Below are 12,296 nucleotides of genomic sequence, written 5' to 3' on the forward strand. Positions count from 1 at the left end.
TGTCAATATTAAATAGTAGGCTTTGCATAATAGATTCTGGCTGTATTTTGATTTTTAGTTATTTTGCAGAGGAAAAAATGTTTTCTGCAAAGAGATTGTTTGGGTTTATGCTTTTCCTAATATGTGGGACATGTCGTTATCAATAATAGACAGCAGAGATGACATGCCTTACTAGGGAGATGTATGAATGCAGAAAACATTATCAGAAGTATAAAATAATAGTTGCTAAAGAATGAAAACACTTTTTTGTAGTTCATCTAACTACTTTCTGTTGGATAATTTATGCCATTAACTTAATCAAACTTATTATCATTGCAGAGTTTTCAGCCTTGTGTGGTTTAACATCAGTAGATGGTTTTCCACATTGTGAAGGGAAAATAAAGGTGAGGAAATAAACCAATTTGTTATTTTATTTTTGCTGAACTTAAGTGAAGGTAACCATTTTTTTTAAAGTGTTCCTTTATCTCAACGTCATCCATATGATATGGAGTGATGGATGCAATAATGAGTTTATTGTGTCTGTCGCTATCCTGTGGAACTTTTGAAGTGGGGTCAGCATGCAGGTTAGTGTTGCGTACTTAAAGAAAGACTTGCATTCATGTAGTTCCTTTCATGGTTGAATAGCCTGTCAGTACTCACTATCTAAGCTCAGATGTAAAGAATGGCCAATTGGGCAATGTACTGGAGAGCATCCAGTGTCAATGAAACCATACTCTAGCAAGACGTGAAAGGATGAATGAGGAAAAAATTGGTGAGTATTTCTACTTAAAATAAAATGAATTTCTGAGGCTGGCATATGGTGCGGGGTATTTTTGATGTGGGTCTCCTGGTAGCCCATGAGAAACAAGTGGCAGCAGCCTGGGGAATGCGTGTCCTTGAAGAACCTGTGAGTCGTAAGGAAAAAAAGGATGTACATCTCAAGGATACAAATCGTTTAAAAATAAATTTGGTTTGCCCAAGCACTCTTATGGTGTGCATGTAGAAACCATAACTTAATTATGCTGCTGCAACCACACTGCTCAAATAGACATGTAAAATAGCAATCTCCACTCAACAACATATATTAAAAACATACATTGCTTAATGTAGAAAATGGCCCATCGTGTTTCACAATTTTGGGAAATATCAGGATCGAGCGGCCCGACCCCATTACCACCCGTTTAAATTTTTACAAACACAAATTAGGCCATCAATGAGGCTCCAGCAAAATGTGTTCAAAAGTCACGGCCCAATGACCATCGGTACCAACAATAAGTCAGGGAGGCCTGCATGTTTTTTAATTTTTATTTATTTATTCATTCACGGGATGTGGGCGTCAATGGCAAGGCCAGCATTTATTGCCCATCCCTAATTGTCCTTGAGAAGGTGATGGTGAGCGGCCTTCTTGAACCGCTGCAGTCCGTGTGGTGAAGGTACTCCCACAATGCTGTTAGGGAGGGATTTCCAGGATTTTGACCCAGTGACTATGAAGGACCGGCGATATACTTCCATGTCAGGATGGTGTGTGACTTGGAGGGAAACTTGGGAGGTGGTGTTTCCATGCGCCTGCTGCCCTTGTCCTTCTAGGTGGTAGAGGTTGCGGGTTTGGTAGGTGCTGTCGAAGAAGCCTTGGTGAGTTGCTGCAGTGCATCTTGTAGATGGTACACACTGCAGCCATGGTACGCCGGTGCTGATTGAGCGGACTGCTTTGTCCTGGATGGTGTCGAGCCTCTTGAGTGTTGTTGGAGCTGCACTCATCCAGGTAAGTGGAAAATATTCCAAATCACTCCTGACTTGTTCCTTGTAGATGGTGGAAAGGCTTTAGGGTGTTGGGAGGTGAGTCACGTGCTGCAGAATATGCAGCCTCTGACCTCTTGTAACCACAGTATGGCTGGTCTGTTAAGTTTTGGGTCACCCCCAGGATGTTGATGGTGGGAGATTCGATGATGGTAATGCCATTGAATGTAAAGGGCAGATGGTTAGGCTCTCTCTTGTTGGAGATGGTCAACACCTGGCACTTGTGTGGCATGAATGTTACTTGCCACTTATCAGCCTAAGCCTGAATGCTGTCCAGAATTTGCTGCATCTGGGCACGGACTGTTTCATTATCTGAGGAATTGCGAATGGAACTGAACACTGTGCAATCATCCCCATTTCTGATCTTATGATGGAGGGAGGGTCATTGATGAAGCAGCTGAGGATGGTTGGGCCTAGGCCTGAGGAACTCCTGCAGCGATGTCCTGGGGCTGCGATGATTGTCTTCCAACAACTACAAACATCTTACTTTGTGATGGGTATGACTCCAGGCAGTGGAGAGTTTCCCCCCTGATCCCCATTAACTTCAGTGTTAGTAGGTTTCCTTGGTGCCACACTTGGTCAAATGCTGCCTTGATGTCAAGGGCAGTCACTCTCCCCTCACCTCTGGAATTCAGCTCTTTTGTCCATGTTTGGACCAAGGCTGTAATGAGGACTGGAGCCGTGTGATCCTGGCAGAACCCAAACTGAGCATCGGTAAGCAGGTTATTGGTGAGTAAGTGCTGCTTGATAGCACTATCAGCGACACCTTGCATCACTTTGCTGATAACTGAGAGTAGACTGATGGGGTGGTAGTTGGCCAGATTGGATTTGTCCTGCTTTTTGTGGACAGGACATACCTGTGGAAATCCCGGCAGCAGATCCGTCTTGGGAGGTGCCAACTGGCCAAGGTAAGCGCTGAAGATCAGCTCCTTTTTAGCACTCCTTGTGGAGAAGCAGGAATGGTTCCCCCCCCCTCCCCCACAAGGCCTCATAAGGAAGCCTTCAGCCTCCCTGATCACAGCCCGATGTCTTGGCCCTTTCCCCCAACCACCAACTGCCCCCAGCCCCAATTGCGGCCGGTAGCCTTCTGCCTCTGCTGACTGCCGGGGGCCGCCTCCACAGGTGCTGGATTGCGTTCTGCTGCCAGCTAGGCTGTGATTTTGGCCGGCTGCCTGAAAAAGATTATTTAAATGAGGTCCTGTTGTTAACATTGGCAGGTCCTTCACGTCCCTGGTGTTACTGGGTTCTTCCTACACTAACGTGCTCCCCAGCACTTTCCCCGTTAGTATCAGGGCCAGAGTTTCAAGGAGGCAAGGTGGCTGAAGAGACTGCCATTGCACCTTTGGTGACCTCTAATTTTCCTCTTGCTCCTGTTTTGGAGATTACATGGAGTATAGCTCAGGAGGAGGGCATTGCAAAGTGTGAACGTCTCCGTGGCAATTGGGGTGAAATAAGGATGGAGACTGACAGTACTTCAAAGAAATATGAAGAATGGTGATGGATTGGATGTGGGGTTTGAAATTCAACTGAGTATAGCAAGATTCAACTATCGGTTTTAACCTGAACAGGGAAGGAAAATGGGACCAGGAAGCTAAGGTGCATGTTTCTGGCAAAGACTGAACAGGAAGGATGGCTTTCATCTTGCCAATGTCGAGTAGCTCAAAATTCTGATGTATCTACGATTTGATGTCAGGAAGACAATCATGGAATCAAGAGTGACGGTGAAAAGATAAAGCTGGGTATTATTGGCATACACGTGAAAGCTCGCCCCATGCTTGCTAAAAATATTGCTAAGGGGCAACATATAAATGAAGAATAGGAGAGGGCCAAGGATGGAATCTTAGGGGCATAGCAGGGCTGATGGTAGAGACATGCAAGTTGAAGTCATTGCAGATGTGCTGGCTGTGTTGGGATTAATAGGAATGTAACCATGCAAGGGGAGTGCCATGGATGTGGACCACAGAGAGGTGATGGAACACAATGGTGTGGTTAAGCATGTAAAAAGCCAGAGAAATCAAGGAGGGCAAAGAAAGAGAATGCCCCACATTAACAGTCACACAATGTCGCTGGTGACTTTAACCAGGTTAGTCATAGTGCTTTGGGCCAAATTGAAGTGATTTAAACAAGGAAAGGTGGGCATGGATTTGTGGCATAGAAACAGGAGTAGGCCATTTAACCCCTCAGGCCTGTTCCAACATTCAATAAGATCATGGCTGATCTGTGACCTAACTCCATATACCTACCTTTGCCCCATATCCCTTAATATCTTTGATTAATTTTAAATCTGAGTGATAGATTTTTGTTAAAGATTGACCTAGCATCAATTGTGCTCCAGAACTAGCCGTGCCTCTAGCCAAGCTGTTCCAGTACAGCTACAACACTGGCATCTATCAGACAATGTGGAAAACTGCCCAGCTATGTCCTGTCCACAAAAAACAGGACATATCCAATCTAGCCAATTACCGCCCCATCAGTCTACTTTCAATCATCAGCAAAGTGATGGAAGGTGTCATCGACAGTGCTATCAAGCAGCACTTACTCACCAATAACCTGTTCACTGATGCCCAGTTTGGGTTCCGCCAAGACCACTCGGCTCTTGACCTTATTACAGCTTTGGTCCAAACATGGACAAAGGAGCTGAATTCCAGAGGTGAGGTGACAGTGACTGCCCTTGACATCAAGGCAGCATTTGACTAAGTGTGGCATCAAGGAGCCCTAGTAAAACTGAAGTCAATGGGAATGCTTGATTGGCACCCCATCCACCACCAGCGTACCATGGCTGCAGTGTGTGCCATCTACAAGATACACTGCAGCAACTCCCAAACCCATGACCTCTACCACCTAGAAGGACAAGAGCAGCAGACGCATGGGAATACCACCACTTGCAAGTTCCCCTCCAAGTCGCACACCATCCTGACTTGGGAAAAGTATCACTGCTCTTTCATCGCTGCGTCAAAATTCTGGAACTCCCTCCCTACCAGCACTGTGGGAGTACCTTCACCACACGGACTGCAGCGGTTCAAGAAGGCGGCTCGCCACCACCTTCTCGAGGGCAATTCGGGATGAGCAATAAATGCTGGCCTTGCCAGTGACGCCCACATCCCATGAACAAATAAAAGAAAAATTGCCGTTTGCAGAAGAGAGTCCTAATTTATGTTTGCTGCAGTGGATGAACAAGATCTGGACGTCTGAACTTTGCTATGCAAACTATGGTATCAGTAGATCTGTGTGCTCGTTTATTACAATGATGACACGTCAAATGTTTAGAGAACAAAGAGCAATTGGTGATGGGGCAATCATTGAAGAAAGAAGGATTGAAATAGACTTTATAAGGAGCAGGTTTTGAAAGGTGGAGGAGCCATTGCCAAAATCCCTGAGTGAATTTGTTTACTGAGGCTAGAGAAGGCAAAGAGAGTGAAAATAAAGCTTTAAAAATATTTGTAGCAGTTAATATTTAATTTTTTTTGGCTGTCTTTACTTTTCATAATACTGAACTCAATGATTTAATTATCTTCTCCCAATTTATCTTTGCTGTAGTGGATGAACGAGATGTGGAAGTCTGAACCTTGCTATGCAAACTATGGTGTCAATGGATCAGTGTGCTCATTTATTGCATATCTCAGTGAGGTATGTTACTTGTACTTCTGTACAGAATTTTTTTTTAAGATGTAGCCATCAAGTTCTGGGGTTACTGTTGAAGAATAGAGTATGTTTTGCACCAACCACTCAGTGCAGGCACATGTTGGATACAGAACAAAGCTTGCTCTTTTACAATTATGTGCCTTGCTTACAATGCAACAATGTGATTTTTTTTCTACTTCGAACATCCATCTGTTAATCTCTATTAGTAAGTTTGTCAATTAGTGTGATACATTCTCATTTGGAAAAAGATCGAGAATGCTCACATTCATTTCACTTAGGATTATTACAGCCATCAATGAAAATGGGACTAAAACTTAAATCTCAGAGGTGAAGCTTAGATCCAAGAGATGAATAGAAATATATCTAACAATGTTATTACTCGGTTCTAATATTTTGTTATTCAGGTTTACAAAATTCAGGAAAGTGTTAATTGTTACTTATTCCAAATCAGTTTATTACTATATATAATGTATTCACTTGTGTTAACCATCTTTATTTTATGGTATTTTTGAATGCATATATTAAAATTCAAAGCAATTGCATAGGGGTATGCAATTACTGACTTCTAGTAATTATATTTAAATCGTTTGTTACAGGACATAGTTTAATGTTTTTTAAATATCCATGCGTTACCAAAAAGAGGTGCACGGCATCAGTTAGATATCATTTTGTGGTAATGTGAGGCAATTTATACACACAGTGGAGTTACAATTCAAATTATTTCTATTACAAATATTTTTAATGTTGTACTTTCAAATATTTATCACTACTAGTGGGATTTTTCTTCTGCCAATTTTCTCTCCACCCCTTGTCTCCTCCACTCCCTACTAGGACATAGTGCAAACTGCACTCCAGAATCTCATCCAAGTTATCATTATTCATGTGTAAGCCGAGACAATGAGGCGTGACATGCTACTCAACGTTGGCGGGTACAACAACCAAATCCGACCATGTCCTTGCCCGTTGTCCACAGTACATACTTGCAATGATCAGAAGTGGAAACCCCATCCAATGTTGCCATTGAAGTCACTTTTAGCACTCCTATTGCCACTCCAGCTGAGATCAAATTTTCAAGAAGTAAACTTTCTCTCATAAAGTAATACAAAACAATACTATACCCTTCATGCTTATTATAATCTCAATTCAAATTCTTTAATGCTGTTTTTCATTTTTTTTATCATAAATTTTATTTTGTGTTTTTGGTACAGATTGAATTCCCATCATATTGGGCACTGCGTATCTTGTGAAATAAAACAGGAAATGCAGAAGCAAAGAGTTCAGGCAAATGATTTACCACAATCTAGCAAATTGCCAAGCTGTCATTCATTTCAAAACATATTGCAATAATAAAATACCACAACCTGCCTTTGTTCATACGCTAAGCAAAGCAGGAGTAATGCTTATTTTTTACAAGCCAATACCAACTATTAGTACATTTAAGGTACCTCATTTTTCCATCTCTCTAGCTAGCTGTCCTATGATATTAGACCATGTTTTAGTGAATGAAATATTTTATGCAGTTATCTTTAACTTCCACCTCAACTTCTGGCACTGGGTTTCAGACCATTCTTTAAAAAAAAAAAAATCAATTTTACAAGAATCTTTTAACCCATCAGTAGTGGAATACTTAAGCTATCAACTGTGATTGTCAAATAAATATCAAAAGATTCAACATCTAGGCATACCAAGTTTTCATATGTAAAATTAGCTGGAGTTCATCTCATCAGAATGGCTTGAAGCTTAAAATAGAGAGAAAAATTCTGAATAGTGCTGTTCCTAAATTGTTCGTAACTGCAGTTTCAGATTGTATTTTATGTTTTTATTGTTATATTTTTGGGTTGTACTTTCTAAAGAGGGATCCTGTAGGTATTCCAAAGTGTTTTTGTAATATTTGAACTATTTAAACAAGATGTTGTTTATTCTCGTAACTAAAGTGTAGAGCAGAGTTTTAATATTGCAAATAATTGTATTCCTCTCCTTTGCCAATATAATTTGTACATCTGACAAATATTGAATATTATATTATGAAAATATTACTGTTTCCTTAAAATAAAAGAAAGCAGTACTTTTTTTAATTTTGCACTATTATTTTAGGGTAAATGATGCTGAACTAAATGTGTTATAATGTATTTGAAACTGAGCTAGGAAAGTTTGAAATTTGCAATTTACCAGCTACTCTGTAAACGATAGCACTGCCAAATGACTGTAAATTGCTCAATTTTATATTTTCTGCCTAAACATCATAAACTTAGATCAAAGTTAATTCTAAAATCTAAACCTAATGTAAAAATTTGTTCAGCAGCCACACAAGGTTACTGAGCTCTCGGTGAGAATGTACTTTGGAGAAAGCCAGTAACTGCCTCTAAGTTGCCCGATAAGAGTTGACCAATTTAACAAACAAAACTTTGCTTTATATAAAACATTGAAAATTCCTTTCTGTTAAGAGATTTAGGCTTTGTTACTACAGGAACTTTCAAGGCTGTATTCTCTATTAACTGAAAAGTTACAATTCAGTCACCTATGAACACAAAATAACATTGGAGTAGTTGCTTCTCAGCGATTTATCTCCAAAAGGAACTAACAGATGAATGGATGAAACACTGATGTAGAATAGGATTTCAGTAATGTTCAAATAAACGGAGTTTTTCTTCCTGGAGAGCTTGTTACAGTGTCAATGTGTGACTTTAGGAACGACACTAAAACAATTGGTGTGGATCATTCCTTTTTGTAAAAATAATATATAAGTGAAAGGGAAACTCATGGTTATGAATGAATGCCGTGTAGTGGTGTCTTCATGAGTAATTATAGAAGTATCTACCTTTATTTCTTTCTTTTTACTCATCGGCAAAAAGTCAGTGGATGTTTCAGATATGGATAGAGTGGAGGAGACTTGCAAAGACGAGGCAATCTGCAGCAGTGATATAGGTAGGACCCCCTAATAGAATAGAATGAGAAATATACAAAGACGAAGTAACAGAGAATGGCATTGCTGAAGCTGCAAACTAGAAGAATGACCAGGAAATCTGAAGCAAGGTTTTAGATCCAGGTTTAAAATGTAGTTGATAATTGGGCTTTGGAAACTGCAAAATCTGGGACTTGTACAGTTCCCCACAACTTGGAAATGAGCACGAATTCACCATTTGGGAAAACAACAGGTGTAACAAGTGAGTTCACCTGTATGGTTTAAGGAAGTACTGTGTAAAAGACAGGCACTCCCCCACTGCAAGAGAGAGAAAATTGAAGGGACAGTCACCCAGGGTCTGTCTTGTATATCTCCTAGCAACTAGTTCAGAGTAAGAGGGTTAGCAGCAGGTTCTCATCCAATTTAGGGAAAAAAGGACAAAATCTCTTTTTCTTTGTTTAAAAAAAATAAAAATGTTGCCTTCTGTTACTTTGTTCCATTTTAATGCTTGTACTAATTGTTTAACTTTTAAAATTCTTCAGGTTGAGAATTTCTGCCCCATGCTTCCAGTAAGAATAAAGCAGATTGCTGATGATGATGCCTTAAAACCCAAGGTGTGAGGGATGAATCATTAATGTATTTTAAATGTTTTTAGAAACACACAATTAGTAGCAGTAGTTTTTCCTAATTCTAGTTCAAATATATTTTTGATTAAAAACTTTCACATTGTATAATCTGCATAGAATTTTCCTGCTTTCCATTAATACTTCTGGAAATACAGTAAATGTATATGTATAGTGTATGTTTGGCAGTGATTTTTGTGAAAATTGTCATTATGTTCTGTATTAGATAAAATCAACAGATAGTATTGGCACCTTATGAACAGAAATCAATTTCTTGAATGATTTGGAATTTCTACACTTATTTTCTGCACTGAAATGTATAATGAAGCATGATTGAAGAACACCTTAGTATCTATTGATTAATTCAGAAGAAAGTTCTAAACAATTGAGTCCTGATTTTGTGATCCCAGCAACATCTGTTCGTGGAAATTGCCAGCTGCCTGGACCAAGCTAGTCCACAGCGCACTGGAGTATAGTGTTACTCTGACATTTGAAAAGGAGTGAATCATCATGAATTATAGACTAATTAGTCTAGCAGCCATAGTGGGGAATGAAGAATGTTTTAAGGGATATTACTGTTGATGTAAGGAGCACATTAGGAGTAGCCAGCATGGATTTAGAAACAGTAGGTGATTTCTGATGAATCTACTGGAATTCAGTGAGGAGGTAACTAAATAAGTGACAAGAGCTGGCCAGTGGATATTATTTACTCAGGTTTTCAGAAGACATTTGATAAAGTTTCTCATGGTAAATTAGTTAGCTTAATTTAAAATTATATAGGTAATAGAAACCATAAGGTGACAAATGAAAATAAATTCTATGGGGCAGTGTTGAGTGCAGTTCTACAGCCAGGTGCCCCTGCTGTCCACACCACACATCAATGACTTGGAGGAGAGCACTAACAGTAATATAAAATCTATTGATGCCACCAAGCTATGTGGCCAGGTGACCAGTATGAAGAATCTGGACCAACTAAGTAGGATGGACAAAGGAAGGTAGTTACTTTTTAATGTGGATAAGTGTAAAGTTATGCATATTGGAATATGACAGGAGATATTTTCTTTAAATCTACACTCCAAGGGGGAAGGAGTGGTAGCTCATTTTATTGAAAGGCATACTAACAAATCACTGAATAGGGAGTAAAACTCAGAGTCACAGAAAAAGAAATGAAAAGGAACACGGGGGCAGTGAGGTTTTTAAACCAAGACACTGTGAGCAACAGTCCTTGCCCTGGAGCTCGAAGCTAAAATGCAAGAGTTTAGTTTTTGCAGTTAGCAGTTACTTAGAAAGAAAGGTAATAGCAAAAAGTAGTCAGTCAATGAAAGGTATATGGCGCATGGTTTATTATTTATTCCAATTTTTCAAAGAGAGAGATAATAAATGAAGTAAGAGGAATTTGCTTTGAATGTTGCTTTGTACGTTCACTTATCTGTAAAATAAGGCAGCTTAATGATTTGCATATGGCCTCGTCTCACTCAGCATTTCAGTCCCCCTTTGGAAAGATTGGAGAAGTGCACGTGCGAGGACATGATATTCAGTTAAAAATCACAAAGGGTTCCTATCGTTACACCCCTGGGTTACCTTATCAGAGAGTTAGATATTGGGCAATACCCCTGAATGTAAGATGCTCATATTGCTTACGGCAGTGATCAGCACCGCTGCACCCGAGATAATATCTAATCCATAACGGAAGTTTGCAACAGGGAGCATTCAGGGTAATAGCAGCAATGTTGCTGGAGAAAAGAAAATTGCAGTACTACTTAGTTATTAATATTCTTTCTTCTGCCATTGCTACATTATTTTCTGTATTGTTGGTTCAGAATCACTAATATTATTCTTGTTGTTAGGCCAAGGTTGTGACCAGCCTGGATGGTTTGCTAGAAATACTGGCTGCACGTGAAGAACTCAAATGGATAAAACTAAGACTAGAAAGGATGAAGGAGAAATGGATAACAGATATGAAAGCACTGGCTAAGAAACAGAATTTAGAAAATCGACCAAAGAAAAAGGTATAAAACTAAAGACACATTTCCTGAAAATTCTTAATTTAGTTTCAAAAAAATATATATGCAAGCCAATTAAGACATCAGATATAACAGAAAATGCTGGAAATACTCAGCAGGCCAAGCAGCATCCGTGGAGAGAGAAACAGAGTTAACGTTTCAGGTCTGGGACCCTTCTGGCCTGCTGAGTATTTCCAGCATTTTCTGTTATTTCAGATTTCCAGCATCCACAGTATTTTGCTATTATATAAGACATCAGATGGTTGGTTAAAATACAATTGCACTGACTTTCATTTACATTAAATTATTGTGAATTATATATTTTGCATCTACAAATCTGTTGGCTAGTTTTTTTTTAATTGTAATCAACATTTTTTTCACAGAAAAAATACATACATGCAATTTGTGAAGTCACAATACAGTTTTGTTGCAAGATGCTTACAGGAGAAAACATTGACACAATAAGGTTGTTAGGAACATAGGAAAGTACAACAAATTGCACTTGTATAGCACCTTTAGACATAGAATAACATCCCAAGGTGCGTAACAAAAATGGAAACTGAACCAAATAAGCAGATAGTAGGAGGAGGGGCAAAAACCTTGATCAAAAAGTTAGGTTTTAAGAGGGTCTTAAAGGAGGAGATGGAGAGGGACAGGGGTTCAGGGAGGGAATTCCAGAGTGTGGGGTCTATGCAGCTGAAGCCATGTCTGCCAATGGTAGGAAAAAAGGGAGACGATGCCAGAGAAATTGAGAGTTTGGGAGGGAGAATTGTAGCATTGGAGGAGGTTATAGAGATAGGGAGGGGCATGAATATGGAGGGATTTAAACAAAAGGATGGAAATTTTAAATTTTAGTTGTTGGGGGACTAAGAATCAATGTAGGTCAGCAAGGATAGGTATGAGGCGGGACTGGTGTGGGATAAGGATGACAAGGATACCTCCCTTCTCCTCTGTGCTGGCCGTGGAAATCCTGGATGCAAGCTATCATATTTTAATATCATCCTGTTTTATGTAATGAGTAGGAGGCACGCTCCTGTGGGTTCCCAGGGTGGGTTGCCCCATTGCAGGGTTTGCTCCATGACCTATGGGCGTGTTTCTGCTGGGATAGAGCACAATATTCTTGCATGCAAACCTTTTCCTGCTGTGGCAATAATTAATCTTTTATTTGATTAAATGTTGTAATGGAGAACAGTTTACCCATTGTAGAGTTATCAAGACCAGGGAATTATTGCTTGTGTTTACATAATGTTGACAAAATCATGAAAACTATTGGCAGTATTATTTAACAGATTTTATTTGTGATGTGTGTTATTCACAAGTTTTTGAGCTTCATGTATGCACAGGATGTCT

The 12,296-nt window shown here is 39.6% G+C and overlaps 1 protein-coding gene across 2 annotated transcripts in view; it reads left to right on the forward strand.

Annotated features, from left to right (window-relative positions):
- Positions 1–12,296, forward strand: part of ccdc126 (coiled-coil domain containing 126) — a 145,134-nt gene that overhangs the window by 37,613 nt on the left and 95,225 nt on the right. For both annotated transcript variants that reach the window (XM_085988478.1, XM_085988473.1), the window contains 4 exons: positions 319–383; positions 5,314–5,403; positions 8,863–8,934; positions 10,791–10,952. In XM_085988478.1, the coding sequence (XP_085844604.1) occupies positions 319–383; positions 5,314–5,403; positions 8,863–8,934; positions 10,791–10,952 (389 nt within the window). The remainder of the gene's footprint in view (positions 1–318; positions 384–5,313; positions 5,404–8,862; positions 8,935–10,790; positions 10,953–12,296) is intronic.

Source organism: Somniosus microcephalus, chromosome 5 (genome assembly GCF_052327205.1).
Source record: "Somniosus microcephalus isolate GS21.2 chromosome 5, FLI_Smic_1.0, whole genome shotgun sequence".
NCBI lineage: Eukaryota > Metazoa > Chordata > Chondrichthyes > Squaliformes > Somniosidae > Somniosus > Somniosus microcephalus.